General features: G+C 44.7%; 1 protein-coding gene across 1 annotated transcript in view; it reads right to left on the reverse strand.

Moving 5' to 3' along the window:
* Positions 1-17,878, reverse strand: part of LOC147028834 (uncharacterized) — a 147,910-nt gene that overhangs the window by 114,037 nt on the left and 15,995 nt on the right. The window contains exons 2-3 of the mRNA XM_085880270.1: positions 9,677-9,713; positions 9,397-9,565 (exon numbers count right to left, since the gene is read on the reverse strand). Coding sequence (XP_085736396.1) covers positions 9,397-9,565; positions 9,677-9,713 — 206 coding nt within the window. The remainder of the gene's footprint in view (positions 1-9,396; positions 9,566-9,676; positions 9,714-17,878) is intronic.

Genomic DNA, 17,878 nt, shown 5'->3' on the forward strand with positions numbered 1-17,878 from the left:
GCACAGAAAAGGAAGAAAATTTGCATGGACGTACGTACAGACGGACGAATGGACAATCCGAAAACATAAAACCTGGCTGAGCAGGTAAGCGAGATGTTAGATATTTTCAATAACTCATTGGAGTCAGGACAGGTACCAGAGGATTGGAGAGTAGCAAATGTAACACCACTATTTAAGAAAGGATCCAGAGAAGAATTGGGAAACATTAGACTTGTTAGTTTGACTTCAGTTGTGGGGAAGGTGTTTGTAGACAATAATTGAGGACCAGATGAGGGACTATTTAAACAAATACAAACTAATTAAAGGTAGTCAGTATGGGTTTACCAAAGGTAGTTCCTGTTTAACAAATCTTTTAGAGTTCTATAAAACAGTGTCGGATTGGGTGGATGAGGGAAAGGCAGTGGACATAGTATATCTAGACTTTAAGAAGGCATTTGATAAGGTACCACATCGGAGGTTGTTAGCCAAGGTGAGGGCTTGTGGAGTGGCTGGTCAGGTAGCCAATTGGATTGCAAACTGGCTCAGTGATAGGAAGCAAAGAGTGGCTGTGAGTGGGAGGATGTAAGTAGCGGTGTACCTCAGGGATCAGTACTCGGACCATTACGATTCAATATTTACATCAACGATTTGAATAATGCGGTAAAGAGGAAGCTTTCCAAATTTGCAGATGACACAATCTTGGAGGTAAGGTGGATAGCAGAGGGGGTAGTGATCAGATACAGGAAAGTATTGATACTTGTATGGATTGGGCAAAAGACTGGCAGATGGAATTTAACCTGAGCAAGTGTAAGGTGTTGGGGATGGGAAAGAACAATGAAAATAGAGATTACAGGATGTAAGGGGTAATTTTGGAGCGTGTCACACAGAAGATATTGGAGGTAAGCAGGCAGCACAATGCAAGGCAACTACAGGTAAAGCAAATAGGGTTTTAGGTTGTATTCGGAGGGGGTCATTTATAAATCAAAAGAGGTGGTGTTGATATTGTACAGGAATTTAGTGAGGGCCACATCTATAATCCTGTGTGCAGTTTTGGTCACCACAGTTCCGGAAGGACATAGATGCCATAGAGAAGGTTCAGCGCAGGGCTACGAGATTCATTCCGGGCCTAGTTAGACTTAGCTACGAGGAGTGATTGAAGGAGACAGGGCTTTATACACTAGAAAGGAGGCGGTTGTGAGGAGATATGATCGAGATTTTTAAGATCATGAAAGGGAGACATAAAATAAGTGTAGATGAATTATTCAACAGAGTAGACAGTGATAGGACCAGGGGCCATAGCTTGAGAGTAAAGAAGAGGAGAGTTTCGATGGTAGTTAGGTAGGGGACTTTCACTCAGAGAGTAGTTCAGGCATGGAATGGTCTCCCTGGAAAGGTAGTGGCAGCAGAAGAAGTATATAAGTTTAAATTAGAATTAGATAGGTACCTGGAAGTTATGGAGATTGAGGAGTATGGGGATGCTGATAAGACTTTTAGGTAGTTTGAGTATTGATGGGTGATTGTGTATGGAGTACTGTTGGTGGGGGTCTTGTTAAGGGGGGTTGTGTGGTTGATGTGTGTTTTTAACCAAGCCCATGCCCCCTCTCTGAGGGGAAGAAAAGAAAAGAATTTTTTTACCAAAAAAATACAATAAAATAAAACAAAATAAAAAGAATACAAATTTTTCTTTTCTTTCATTAATTGAAACCTTTTTTTTTGCCATTTTCTTCTTGGATCTTGGATCTTGGGTTGGTGTGGTGTTCGCGCAGGCATGATGGGCTGAATGGCCTCCACTTGTGGTGGATTTCCTTGTTCCATAATGCCATTGGCGACTTCGTCAACGGAGGCATAAAAATATGAGATATCATGATGGCAGTGATGAGGGCTCAAGCTACATATCTACAGGAGTATAGATTGTATGAAACCCTTCTTACCTTATCATTGATCGTATGGATTGCATTTGTCATGGATAATTGTCTCTAAAGGCCCTGTCACACCTTGATGATTTAGCCAGCGTATGTCGACGTATGAAAAATTTGTCTAAAACATTGGCACACGTCGAATACATTATAGGTAAGTTTTGTATACGTCGTAGTACGCCGAGCTCGTCGTCAAATTTTAACATGCTTGAAATTTTTTGACGTATGCCAGCGTACGACGCACTCGTTCCGCATACGCTGGCCATAAGTTGTAGGCACGTTACGCGATCGTTGACACACGTCGCCACACGTTACTTGTAAGTTACTCATAAGTCGAAACACGTCGAGGTAATGGTTAGCGTCAGTGTTCCAGACTCCCTGGTTGTTTTTTTTGTAGTTTTTTTTTCTTCAGTATGACGGTGATGTTGATACTTCTATTTCTTGTGCGGTTATAATATAATATAATTAATAGGCTGCCGCTCAACGATTTAAATCATAACCGCATTAGAAATCGTAGTGTCAACATCACAGTCATACCGAAGAAAAAACAAACAAAAAAAAAACAACCAGGGAGTCTGCAACACTGACGCAAACCATTATCTCGACGTGTTTCGACTTATGAGTAACTTACAAGTAACGTGTGTCGAAGTGTGTCAACAATCGCGTAACGTGCCTACAACTTATGGCCAGCGTATGCGGAACGAGTGCGTCGTACGCTGGCATACGTCAAAAAATTTTCAACATGCTGAAAATTTGTCGACGTACTCGGCGTACTACGACGTATGCCAGCATGCTTCAGCGTGCTCTTAACGTATACAAAACTTACCCATAACGTATTCGACGTGTGCCAGCGTATTCAGCAAATTTTTCATACGTCGGCATGCACTGGCTAAAACGTCAAGGTGTGACAGCGGCTTCACACTTCGATGTCGAGTGCGGTTATGATTTGAATCGTCGAGCCACAGCCTTTTAATAGGCTACGCCACGTGATCGTCAGCGATACGCTGCTGCACGCTCTGCATAAGTTAGACTATCGTTGGGCATAGGTTGTGAACGCCGACAACATGCTCAGCATTCATTGATATAAGTTATCTATGTGTTATTGAAACGTTCTGTGTACGTTACTAATACGTTATGCATACGTCCAACTCGTTATGAATACGTCCAAAACTGGGAAAAAAACATCAATAGTTCAGCGTACGCCAGCGTTTTACATACATTTTGATATGTTGCCATACGCTGGCTAAAACGACAAGGTGTGACAGGGCCTTAATGACAGCATAAGGTATGTGGAACACAAAGGCATGCCCGAATGATTAGATCTACAACTCTGGAGTGGATGTGATGGGTCTTGTATCATTTTGTGAATGTTCAGTGGAACACATTTGTCAAACAAAGCACAAATTTGGAGGTTTGTCTGAAAAACACAAGGATACATAAGGAAATTAGATGCAGGTGGAGGCCATTCAACCCATCATGCCCTCACCACATCAATCGACACCACACCAAAATCAACATCAACCATTTTGGGAGTTATTTTTTTTTTGTAGTTTTTTTTTTTTTGGACTCTTTTCTTTCTTTCCAGGGGAGGGGGCATAGGCGAAGACGGTCTTGGGGAAAAAACAAAAACAAACATCAACAACCACACAACTTCCCTTGAGAAGACCGCTACAAGCAACACTCTCTACACATGCACCCAATCACCCATCCATGATCAAGCTATCTAAATGTCCTGCCAACATCCCCATACCTCTCTATCTACAAAACTTCCAAGTACCTATCTCATTCCAATTTCTGTGGTGTCCCGGTGTGCAATGAGGCACGTGGAGTCGTGAGGGTTGCCGTAACTCTGTTTATTGCGTATCCGGATGAGCACCACTGTAGACTACACTGTACAACTCACCTCTAGCGGCGCGAACACCTATAAGCCTTGCGGACACGTGACTACCAAAACCACTCCTCCACGCCCCCACAACGCTCTCCGCATTGTGCCTTGCCCACGTATGCCAATACACCACATTCTTAACTCCTAAAAACATGATTATAAAATTATAATGACAAGCATAATAGGCAAAACATACTACGGCACAAAAGAAAAAGGGCTTCATCTGCACAACCTGTCACAATAATGCCGTCGATATAATCTGGCTCACAATTCAGCCCTCTATCTCCATCACACATATATCATGTCAGTGTGAGCGAGTTGAAACCCAAATGCAGTGGACAGGTGCTCGAGTACTGAGTCGCACGACGAACCCAATGATGTTTGCAGACTACACTAACCATGGCCGTTTAAAAGATATAAACCTCCCGCCATGAACCTCCCGTGTTTTTTGGCTAGTCAAAGCTAGCCAAGCTCGCCCATCCTTGCCCGTATGACAAGCTCGCTCGTACCCCACGGCCAGAAAACAGGTAAACACGCTGAGTCTGCCAGACATGAGGGCGCCGCCACGGAGCAGCGGGTGGGGCGGCCTTGGGAAGATAACGACCCGGCCCCTGCGCGAGAGTAATGGGAGAGGTGACGCTGAATAGCGAACCGCCCCCCCCCCCATCGACTCGAACCAGGCAATCAGTCGGCTCTATTACCAGCCGTCCCACACCAAAACCGCGCATCAAACCCAATCGAGAATACCATGCACGTCCACACGGACGATCAGCGTACACTGCACCCACAGCCATGTTATAAAGCAGCAAGAACATCGTCTGCACAGATGCAAACTTCCCTTCATGTACAGCGCGTTCCCCCAGTATAATTCCAACACCTGAGATGGCAGCGAACCGCGGACTGCCCTCGAAGCCGGAGATCAGCAAGACCTCTTTATTCGCAACGGTTGTCCGCAAGCTCTTCACATCATATTGATCATATTGGTCATCATATTGATCATATTGGTCCTCATATTGATCATCATATTGATCGATCTCAACCAAACACGTTATGCTCACACGCGGACTGTCGGCATTTGCTTTAACAACGCCAAGCTGAATCACTCGTGCTGCGAGAATAAAATACACAACAATTAGCAATTTATGAACCACATTGCGCGTACGCCTCTTGGTTGCCACGATGTTGAGACGACTTGCTTGCCGGTCTCCATCTAAACGTCGCAGAGGCCACCTTCGATGTTCGCGTTCCGCGAACTTCTTGAATGCGACCGGCTCACTCCAATCCCCCGTTGAAATCGCCTGAACGACACGTGTGTGCACTGTATCACGAGCGCAGCGGGAGTGCGAGAGTCCGCCGCAGCTGGCACGCCCCCCGTTGCTCCGGAACCATATGTCGTAGTTGCAGGAATCAACGACCAGATACCCATGTTGCATCGTCGCGGCTCCTGCCGCTGGAACCTCACCCTCGGGTCTCGAGGGAGGCCCGGGCCCAAACGGAGGTACGTGCCCCGAAGGAGGCACAGGTGCACCTGGAGGTACGAACTCCGAAACAGGAACCTCCTCCTCCTCCCCCGTGCCGGGCCGTCCAAGGCCACCGGCTGGCGCCATCCAGTCGAGTTGAATGCGGGCCAACCCGCTCCGACCCAAAAGGGCGAACCCCTCCCCTCGCACCACGAACCACGAGAGCGCGACCGCTGACCTTGATGGGCGACCAAGACGTGTGCCCTGCCAACCGCTGGTAGCGCTTCACCGGTATACGTGTGCAATGCGAGGGTAGACCTGAAAAGACGTAGACCAGGGAGTGCATGAGCGGTGCGTTCGCTCATGATCGACACCTCCGCTCCGGTCTCAACTCGAAACATGATCGGTGCCCCGATCATTTCGACCTCCACTGTCATTGGTCTTGTCACCTTCGGACCAATTGAAAACAGGCGCAACATCGGCTGCATCTCCTGCTCCGGGCCGCCGGTATCGCTATGCCCAGGCTGCAGGACTCGACCTGGGGCGTAAAATTGTACGCCATGCACAAAACACCATACCGGCAGTAGGTCTCGACCCGGGACGCAGGGGTCACTTCGCACACCGCCATTCATGACCGTTATGATGGCCAGTGACACTCGGCACACACACCGTAGATGTCCCTGAGTGTTCAGACCGCCGTCCGACTGACTGCGTTGCAAGGTTCAGTCATGACCCGCACCGAAGACTGTGCGTGCGGCCGTGGACGCTTGTTACACCGCGCGGACCTCCGGATCACCTGCCGCGCACTGGCCATCGAGGCTCCGGACATCTCTCAGAGTCTGTGCGACAACCGACGCCACTTCTGAGTTGAAATTAATGTCCCTGTCCTTTAGCCGTGGCATTGCAGAAACCATTCCCGAGGCTTTCAAATCAGAAATAAAACGATCTCCGAGCCCAGCCGTTCACTCGACGTGAATTTGAACCACACTGACGTGCAGGAGCCGGCGAGATGCCTCACCCATGCGGCGAAACTTGTGATGCACTTCCCTGGGCTCCTCGCCAGGTGATCGAACTCAAACCGCGCTAGCTGCGCTGATTTCCCCGGCGCTCCGTGCGCCTCACAATCCAATTGCTCCGGCAATGACTCCAAGTCAATACCGAGGAAACCAGGCACTCTGCACACGTCGATCCGAAACAGACTCGTTGCCAGTGTGGTGTCCCGGTGTGCAATGAGGCACGTAGAGTCGTGAGGGTTGCCGTAACTCTGTTTATTGCGTATCCGGATGGGCACCACTGTAGACTACAACTCGCCTCTCGCGGCGCGAACACCTATAAGCCTTGCGGACACGTGACTACCAAAACCACTCCTCCACGCCCCCACAACGCTCCCCGCATTGTGCCTTGCCCACGTATGCCAATACACCACAATTTCAACTTATCTTCTGTTTCTGCTGCCACTACCTTTCCAGGGAGGCCATTCCCTGCACTAACTACTCTCTGAGTGAAAGTCCCCTGCCTTACTTCCATCTTAACTCTCCTCTTCTTTACTCTCAAGCTATAGCCCCTGGATCTATCACTGTGTACTCTGTTGAATAAGTCATCTGCACTTATTTTATCTCTCCCTTTCATTATCTTAAATATCTCTATCATATCTCCTCATAACCACCTCCTTTCTTGTGTATAAAGCCCAGTCTCCCTCTCGATGGCATCAATGTCCTTCCTGAGTTGTGGTGACCAAAGCTACACAGCATATTCCGGATTTGGTCTCACTAAATTCCTGTACAATGCTAATACCACCTCTTTTGATTTATAAATGATCCCCCTCCGAATAAAACCTAAAACCCTCTTTGCTTTACCTATAGCTGCCTGGCACTGTGCTGCCTGCTTACCTCCCGTATCTATTACCACCCCCAGATCCTTCTCCTGTGTGACACGCTCAAAAATGACCCCTTGCATCATGTAATCTCTGTTTTCATTGTTCTTTCCCATCCCTAACACCTTACACTTGCTCAGGTTAAATTTCATCTGCCAATCTTTTGCCCAATCTATACAAGTATCAAAACTTTTCTGAATCTGATCACCACCCAGTAAACTTGGGCAATATTCCTGGGTATTTCTTCAGGGTGACCCCAAAAACTTTCTTTTATCCAATAAAACGTCACAAAATTTACAGATTGTATTACTCGTTCATAGTCAATGATATCACTGAAATTATCATAAGTTTACAAAAAATTTGACAATTTTACAATGAAATTATTGACAACATCGATGTTTGATGAAATGCTCCAAATGATACGGCACTATTTTGCTCAATGCAGAGGGCCACAACATCGAGCAAAGTTATTGATGACTTGTATGCACTATAATCTGAATCCTCCTTAAGGTTTCTTTGCTGATGTTGAGTTGTTAGCTTCACATCAACGGTTCTGAAGAGATTTTGTGGGACTGCGGTAAGACCGAGTCAGCAATGGTGGTGTTATTCTCTGGTGACGTTTCTGATTTTGTTCGGCCAGAGTGGCCTCCTTTGTTTGGTGAATTCATATACAAGATTGTGCCGTGCTGTCTAATTTATTTTTTCACAAACCTTTGAATTTGAACTTGCTGGGTGCTTTCCTTGTTGCAAAATGTGTGCCGAACAGGCATGGGTCTGTAAGAATGAATTTGTCTGCAGATAGTTTTCGACAGAAAATGACTTTTCTTCAGGTAGCCACGACATGGCATGTGAACATCACAGCATGTCTGGAATCAAGACACTTGGCAGATACACTCTCCCTTAACTTAGTTCAGACGACCTGAAAAATTAAAGAGATTGAATGAAAACTGTGAAGGTTATTGAACTTTTCACGGGGCCCACTTCTTTTTGCGTCACTGTAGTTTCTTTACATTTTCTTGAGACATAAGTCACCAAAAGTACAAATCAAATTCAAAGTGGATCAAAGACTGATTGAAAAAGAACCAAGATACCATTATCAACACTAACGTGGTTCGGCTCGCTATGCTTGCCTCTCCACACATTGTTGCAGAGATTGCTGTGTTGGCATGATTTACATCAATCATAATACAAACATTTATTTTACACAAATATATTTGTAATATTGCTGATATTGTATTTATTTGAAATTTCATTTGTGATATAAGAAGGTCCAAGTGGTCGAATTGGTCAAAGGTCTAAGATGTCTAATCTGTTTGAAGGGTGTAAGGGGGCAAAATGGTGTTAAGGTCTCAGGCGTCTAAACTTTAGACCTTTAGACTCTAAAGGATCTTGGGGCTCTTTTGGGTCCTCAGGGACTTTGGGGTATTTGGTGACTTTTGGGTCCTCAGGGACGTTGTGGTCATCGGGACTTTTGGGTCTTCAGGGTCTTCGGGGTCTTTTGGGATTTTGGGGCCTTTGGGTTCTTTGGGGTGTTTGGGGTCTTCAGCTTCTTCGGGGTCTTCGAGGGTCTTCAGGGTCTTGGGTTCTTTGGGGGTCTTTGGGGCCTTCAGTGTCTTTTGTGTCTTAAGAGTCCTCAGGGTCTTAGATGGTCTTCAAAGGTCCCAGGGGTCTCAGCAGTCTAAAGGATCGAAAGGTACATTCCAATATTACGTAAATAATAGACATATAGTCACACGGCTGGACAGACGGACGGAAGGATGGAAGGACAGACGCATGCCAAGACTGAGCTCTTTTTCAATATCGATGAGACTTTTTCATTTTCTTTACAAATTTTATCCTCCAACACTTCAAGAATTCCTTTTCCATTTAAATTGTTCATCATTCACTATGTTCAAATACTCATGGTCAGAAACTTGTTCTATACTCTCATCATGCTAATGAAAGAGTCATAATGTCCTGCTGAGCATCAAAAAATCATTTATCTTGTCTTATTGACATTAAAAACCATAAATCTCAAATTGTCACAGTGTATCTATGGGACTGCTTTGACATAATGCAAGTTTTTTGACTGTTTTTTTTTCTTTTGCCATTGTATCCCCTCCTCCCCTTTCAAAATCATGAATCGACCTCAGTTTAGAACATGACGGGTCGAAATTACCCTCTCCTTAACTCATGGTTTGAGGAAGAAAAAAAAGTTTGTGACAATATTATTTTAATATCTTTGAATGCATTCCTTTTATAAACTGCCAAACTATTCCAAAGGGCAATTGAGTGTCTGTTTACCTGAGGATGAAGGAATTGCAGACACGCCGCTGGCAGTGGAGTCCCATTGCGATGTGAGTTGAAAGCGAGCATGAACAAGTGCTGAATGAACGCATCGCCGGGACCTCTGCATGTGCAAGTGATATCTCCCATACCCATTGCTTTTCTCACGATTCTCAGGTCCATAGCTCTTGTAAGAAGTACACGTCGCACTCTCATTGCGACAGTGTCTAAAGAGCCCCCCCCCCCTCCCCATGTGCTGTTTTTGCTTTTTTTTGGTTGTTTTCTTTCCACGGCTCACCAGTTTGAAATCCACTGCATTTGCTGATTTGATGCCACTGGGAGAATGAGAAAAATGGACATGCCACAAACAATACGGTGAGTAACAATATTGTAAATATTTTAAAGAGAAATTGTGGATTCACTTTTTAAAATTTGCTTCCAATCTGCTTGTAAAATCAAATATAAATCGATCTTGTCTGATTGATAAATAATTCTCATGTCTGCTTGTCCTCTCTCTCATCACTGTGAGATTTACCACCATCCGTTTGCCACCATCAGCCATTGTTATTATGAACAGAAAAAGGGGGAAAAAAAAATGACATGCAGTTCTTTTAAGCAGTTCGACGGCTGTGGATTTCTTCACTGAAAATGACGGAAATGTAATAAAATTACTAATCGAACACACAATGATGTTTTACACCACATCTTATTGCCATTAGAATAAGAACACTGCAGTTGGTAACCAGCTTCTGTCTGTCTGTCTGTTCACAAAACGACAGTTTAGCAGTACTTGGGATTAAGCAATTGGTTCACTTCTGTCTGTAAATGTCAGTTTATGATCGAGGAACAACTTAATTTCAAATGAATGTTATATTTTGAACACGAATGGGAACACGAATTGGGAAAACAAACCTGCCAATTTGCAGTACTTTGCCTTTGTATTCATCCCAATTATGCATGTTCAGAGGATTGAGATGATAGTTTAAAAAAAAACTCTGTCTGCTTGTCTTGCAAGCAAACAAATTGAAAATCATTCCAACCAAGAAACTTAGTTTTTAAGGAACTCATAAAGGACACAAACAACAGTCACAAATAACTAATGTAACTTGTTAAATAAGGTGGTGTAAATTACGCTGCATCAACAGCAGTAAACGTCGAGAATTTTCCTTTTCTATGACCTTTAAAATCTTTATTTTATTTTAACTGAATTGTATACTTGAACAACAGAATACAAATCGCCTTTTTGGCATTTTCATAAAATGCCTGGCTCTCACTTTCAAAATAAACATTGTTTTAATTCAGTAGAATCTGGATAATAAGCGTATGTGCTTATTTTTAGATTTAGTGGAACACATGTATGCTTATTTTTGCAGATGTGCTTATACGTATTCAAAAAGCCATGACGTGTGCTTATAATGGTAAATGTTCTTCATATTGGCTGCATAGATGTCAGTTTTTACATCATTGCAATTTTAATTGTCTGTACCTCGGAAACAAATTCTAAATACACTTATTTCAGTCCTCGAGCACATATCTGTTTAAACTTCGCAACAAGTTTGTTTTCCTTGTCCGGGTAAAAGGTCTGTCTTCCGCTCCCTATCTTCTTCAAACCTTTCGCACTGAAAAATTATTTCCTCATTCTTCACCATGCACATCAAAGTCCTCGTGTTAAGTCCGAATCTATAACACGTCTGGTACTGGTTCTTACAAGAGTTGTGAAAAGTGATAATCTCGATCTTCTTTTCACGGATGTATGATCGAGGCTTCATTGTCCATTTTGATTGTGATGACAAACGATGTTTTGCAACTCTATCATAAAGGGTCGTAAAACATCCTTTTACGACGAGGGACGTAAAATGGTGTTTTAAGACAAGGCTCGTAAGACACCCTTTTACGACCCTTGATGAACAACGCTGTTTTGAATGTCTAACTCTTGTAAGTTCCAGTCCCAGACGTGGAAGAAATTCAGACTTAAAGTTTATGTTCCAATAAAACACGAAATACTGTCATGTTTGAGTTGATAATACTGTTGTGGTTGAGGAAATTCGCAAACCACCATTCAGGTCCCGTAGGTGAGATATCTCTGTAAGTACATGTGTAGTTTGCCCAAACCCGTTGTTTAGAGGGAATAAATGTGATTCATTCGGGCTGCGACCCTTTAAGATAGCCGTTTTTCTGTTCTATCTTTATTTTGAACCAACCATGTCTCAACCGCCATTACACAACAACCACCAACTGCAACGCCGCTTCACAACAACAACAACGCCAACAACCACGACCTTTACCTTCACAGCACACCATCCCGCAACCATCGCATCACCGCCATTGCAAGCGTCACTGTGGCCAGGGACCGCCACTTTAGACCCTCCACCACCTTCGCCTCTCCTTCTGCGGCCCTTCCCGCACTGCTTGTGGGCACCGAGCGTCAGGCTGTCCTGGACTCGCACAGGGCGCGCGCCGAGCCACGGGTACAAAGTGCGGCCTTTCCGAGGAGAAGTCGGATCAGGAATGATACACGCCCACTTCTGATCCGTCCAATCAGCAAGCGCGGGGCGGTTTGGCCCCGCCTCCAGGCGCGTCGGAGTAGAATTGATATATGCAAATTCGAGGATCAGGGGAGATTCACGCCCCTTTTTCTCCGTCCAATGGGCGAGCGTGGCTCCTCCCCCGAGCTCGTTCTGATCCAGAAATTTGCCTATGGGTTCTCCTGCCGTACTATAAAGCGCCGAGTGCGGGGTGAATTTAGTCAGTCTTGGGCTCGGGCGAGTTGGAGAAGTGTGGCAGCGGCAGAGTGTGGCAGCAGCAAAGACGGGTCTGGAGGAGAGTCAGTCTGTCGGGGTTCGGAGCCTGTCGGGGAGCTGAAGAGAGGGGAAGCCGGGAGCGCGGTCGAGGTCGCAGTGGAGTCGCTCGTCGCGGGACCTAAGCAAGCCAGCTATCCTCTTTCCCCAGAGCATCAACAATTCCCCCCTTTCCCCCCCCACGCTGAGATAGTGCAGAAAGGGGGCCCCGTTCCCACCCCATTCCAAGCAGTGCCAACGAAACCCGCGGAGGAGCGCGGAGTCGGGACACCGCCGCCACATTTGCGGCTCATCACAAGACGGGTAGGCTCCACCCGGTCTCGCGCCCAAAGGCCCCGTCTGTCCCCTTGTCGTTGAGGGTGGCCCTTTTCTTTTGCTTTTGAGTATATGTGTTGTCGGCGCCATCTGTAAAGTAAAACTGTGTAAGTGTTGCCATGTGCTCGCATAATTGGTAGTAGATCTGCATTGTTGTGTTTCTTTTGTTGCAATTGCTTTTGGTGCATAATTGTTGTAATTGTATATGTGTGCTTTCCGTGTGCCGCGGAATAAATGTTCCTCATGTTGAACTGCTTTTTCCCGTTTCGCTTCGTCTTTTCTTTAATTGAATCTCCATCTTGCTTCATGTAAAGGGTTGGTAGTGGGCTTAATACGCCCGATAATTAATCGGAACCGTCGAGGTCGACGATACAACACCGCTCGGTTATCCTGATAGCACGGAACGGGTCGCTTCAGTGGCCCGTGTCCGGAGTCGACCTGCGGCGAGGTGCGATCGCCCGGTCTACCATCCGTGTGGGTACTTAGGTAGGTCGAATTTGGCGAACAACCCTATCCCACGCGGGGGGCCGATTGGCACGATCGTGGTGAGGCCAAAAGGCCCACCCGTGACTACTTCCCGGCGTTAGTCCGAGAGGGTCACGACAGAATTATCCGTCCGGTGGGCGACGTGCCGCGATTCGAGTTACGTGGCCGCTCCCACGCCGGCGGGCGCGAATTCGCAACAATACTTTCAGTTTTCAAAGCCTTATGATGATGTTATTATATGCGCTTCTGTTTTCATGGAGAAATCAAATGGGGAGGCCCTTGTGCGCTTAGTTTTCATATGCGCTTAGATTCAAACATGCACTTATTATCCAGATTCAACTGTGTCGCATCATTTTACCTCATCACAGCCAATAAAATTTACCACTCGTAGACCCCGCCCATGTCCTTCTTTCTCTTGTTTGCAGGGTAAAGTGTTCTATGAAGTCTCCAGTTTTATATTTAAAAGCCCTCACATGTCATTGTTCATTCATCACTTCCATTTTCGTTTCTCACAATGTTCATGTCATCTTTTTTTTTTAATCTCTGCCACCGAAGGGAGAAGGAGGTTGTGTTTTCATCCCTGTCTGTTTCTCCGTCTGTTACTTGGCAAAAAAGTTTTTTTGCCAAGTATGTTGGTCTGTATCATTTGTCTGTTTGTCTGTTTGTCTGTTTGTCATAACTTTGGTGAAGATCCGAATCCGGATACGGATATGACAATTTTAAAGTGATTTTTCACCATTGAGAAATTGGGCTAAAAATGATATTTAGCACAATATCTCAAAAGGTTACGGTCGGATTCTGCAGAAACTTTGTGGACAGGTTTGGTGTGTGACAAGCAAGAATTGATTCAATGTTGGTGAAGATCCGAATCTGGATCCGGATACGATAATTATTCAATTTTTAAAGTGATTCTTCACCATTGAGAGATCGGGTGAAACCAATAAATCGCACAATGTCTCAAAAAGTTGTGGACGGATTCGGTTGAAACTTGGAAGACAGGTTGTGTGTGTGTGTGTGTGACAAGGACGAATTGATTCGATTTTGGTGAAGATCCGAATCCGGATCCGATACGATAATTATTTAATTTTTTAAAGTGATTCTTCACCATTGCGAGATAGGGCCAAAAATGATACATAGTACGACATCTCAAAAATGTATTGGGCCCAATATGTTCTCATGGATTAGGCATTACGTGGCGGAGGTATGCGCTCAACTTAGTGCCCTTCTAGTTTTCTTTGTTCTCTATGCTCAGGGAACAGCAAGGTAAGATATCTTATTTAACCTCCTCCTCCTCCTCCACCTGCCCCTCCTCATCCTCTTCCTTCTCTCTCTCCTCCCCTCTCTTCTTGCCCCTCCTCTTCCTCTTCCTCCCCCTCCACTCCCTCCTCCTTCTCCTCTCCCTCCTCTTCCACCTTCACTGCTATCGTCCCAATTATTGCCACCTTGTGGTGTTGGCTGGAAACATTTGGGGCACGTCTTTCATAAACAGACTGGCTTGGCTTGATATTTGACTGAAAAGTGGCAGGAATTTGTTATTTATTTTGGCCTAGCACAGGGGTGGGTACCCGGCATTGCTCAGTGATGTTCTAATCCTGTTGGCATTTTTAAGAAATCAAAGTTTGTTTTTTTGTCGGGGCCTAAAACACGTCCCTCCACCCACTAAATAATGGGTATTGGGGATGATTTACTATTACCTTTCACATAGTTACATTGTTTAGGCACTAAAGAGTGATAAAAACAAAAAAATCCGACTTTTTCTTTCAAAATTTTGCTTTGCCTTAAACACTCCCTGGCATTCACTGGCTTGGCATCCGAAGGTCCTGAGTTAAAATTCTGCTTGGCTGTTGAATTAATACCAGGTGGGGTTGACTCAGCCTGTTATCCTTCTGAGGTCGGCAAAATAAGTACCAGCTTACTGGGATGATTGAGTCATTCGAGTATCCTGTGTCGGAGTGGTGACCTGTCCAAGATTGTGCCCAATAGCCTAGGAGACTGCTTTTGTAGCACCAATGCTCTGTACAGAGTATGGTCTAATGGAATGGAATGGAATAGAATAGATGGCTTAGTGGTTAAGGTCGCTGCTTGGGGACCGTTGGGACATTTGGGTTCTGAGTTTGAGCCCCTATTTTACTGATTAATTAAGAGCAGCTGGGGTTGACTCAGCCTGTCATTCTTCTTTTTCATCTCTTTTTACTTCATATTCCTCCACTACCAAATACAACCCATTGCTTCGCTGACAGAGACAATAGGGGGAGAAAGAGGGAGGGAGAGAGAGAGAGGAGGCAGGTGAAGGGTGAGAGGGGGAAGGGGAGGCAGAGAGGATAAAAATGGGGGAGCGAGGAGGGAGGTGGGGAGAGCGACACATCACCAAACATTGCTATTCACTGTAGGAGGGAGGGGTGCGTGAGAGAGAGGGAGACACACACTCAGACAGAAAGGCAGAGACAACGAGAGAGTGACAGAGGTGTGGGAGGAGAATGCTGCATTTTATTAGGAGGGTGGGGGGAGGGGGAAAGAAATACAGGTGATGGGCAGAGGTGGGGTGAGCAAAGAGGATGATATGTGACGCTTAATGACCGAACATGAAAAAAAAAACATGTCAGAACAACGGTACACACAATGACACAATAGAGTTTGTAAAGTAATCCACTGGCATATCTGCAAAAACTTTAATATTCCAATTCCAGAAAATTTGTGGGGGAATGAACCAAAAGCAATCCCTGAAAACATTGAAGTGCTTCTCACGTCCTTATGATCCCATCGGGCATGAACATCGAAAACAAAGCATTGTGACCAGACATCATACTTAGGTACAAAAAAGATAAAGCATTGCTAATTGAGGTGTTGATACCGGTGATTTTGGATGAAACAATGCAGAAATCAAGAAAAGGACCAAATACCAAGATCTCAAGCATGAAGTGAAAAGATCCTGGAAGCTGTTAGGGAATGAGGGAATGAGAACCTCACGGGAATCAGGAACCTCACAGAGATATTAAAAACCATCCCTGGGAATATCACCATAAACAAACGACATTTGGAAGCCATCTGGGGCTCAGTAACGATCCTGAAGAGAGCCCTCGGCACAAAACTTTGAAAACAGAAAAACTTCACAGCTTGGTCCATGAATCGTGACCCCTTACCGAAATGAAGGTGGATACTTTAAGCCCACCCTGGGAGGACTTCATTCCACATTCTGAAACCTGCATATGTAGATACCAATCAACAACACACACACACACACACACACACACACACACACACACACACACACACACACACACACACACACACACACACACACACACACACACACACACACACACACACACACACACACACACACACACACGCCTTTTATTAGCACATTTCTTTATCTATCTGTCTAGGAGAAGTGAATAATTGCAGAATTTTTTCTGTAAGGCTCACTTGGCTATGCCTGGATGGGTTTGAGGGTTGTGGAGTAGCGGCTGAAACCTGAATCCTATCCAGGTTCGTCCTGATGACTCCATCTTAGCTCTTTATGCATCTTATGCATCTTAGCATCTTAGCTCTTTATTAATTCGGCTTCCTTCTTGGTCTTCCGTTTCATTCTGAGATTGGTGAAATGAGTACCAGTACACTGGGGTAATATTAATTCGGGGTAACCTGCATCGGAGTGGTGACTTGTCCATGACTGTCCTCCTTGGCAATGAAACTGCCTCGGTAACCCCATGTGCCTTTATGGCACAAAGGGAATAGTATTATTACATTATTATTAAACTAAATATAATACAACTTCACAGAGACTGAAAATGCACTTTTTTGTTTGCTTCGCAACTATAAAGACACCATTTGTAACTGATTCGGACACCATGAATGGTTATTAAATGTTGGCACAAGCCCTGAAACACATTCTTGTTTCAAATCACCGATGTAAGAATTTTACAATCGCAACAAAGACTTTTTTATGGTATGTGCTGATTCCTCGCTTTATGCTCAGCATTTAAAAGGATAGAGCACGCACAAACAATCCTGGGAAGGAAATGGCAAACTACCCAGTATAACTCTTGCCAAGAAACTGCTTTGGCAGCATCAATGCTCTGGAAAGAGTATGTATGGTACATCAAAATCAAAAACTGTACATAACATTTAGAACACAGTTTGACAACCATGCAGGTATTGTACAAAAACGTGCACAAGCAATAATGGAAAAAATTATATCCAGTACAGTGTATAACAGAACTGTTTTAGAAGAAATAAAAAATTCCTTACAATGCAATACCTGGGGGATGGCCAGACGGAGGTCGATTGAGTACCAGCAGAAAGTGGACGCAGTAACGCGCTTCTCCAGCCCATGCGCCCTGACCTGACCTGACCTGACCTGACCTGGTTACTTGAGAAATACGTAAATCGCTGAGTATAAAAGTAGATACACATTATTAAATTTTGCTACGATTAATTCAGTGCATTGGGCCCACTGAGATAATCTAATAATAGTGCTTTAAAAAACCCATTTAAGAGAATAATATAACATTCCATTAAAAGCACGTACTTTGATTGGAAATTGTTGAATATTCACCTCGAGTATGAAACCAGACATTGCATATAGTGCAGATGCCAAACAGCCATTTCAGGGCAAAGTGTGCTTTAGCGTCATTATGAAGTTTTTTTTGGTTGATTCATCATCTCTGAGCTATCCTGAATCGCAATCAGCCGGGTGCCAGACTCACACCCTTGAGGAATTTTTTTTAGAGGCGAAAAACAAAATGGCCACCACCGACTTTCGATATATTCTGTTTTGAGCTATATCTTCACTTCTAATGCACTTACGAAGTAGTAGACAACTTTGGTGTCTACTACTTCGTTTCATGTGACAGACAAGGTAAACGTTGATGATTCTTTCAAGATTGGATGACAACAGA

The sequence above is a fragment of the Eptatretus burgeri genome, chromosome 4 (assembly GCF_056783735.1).
Source record: "Eptatretus burgeri isolate ZD-2024b chromosome 4, Ebu_testis_v1, whole genome shotgun sequence".
Taxonomy (NCBI): Eukaryota; Metazoa; Chordata; class Myxini; order Myxiniformes; family Myxinidae; genus Eptatretus; species Eptatretus burgeri.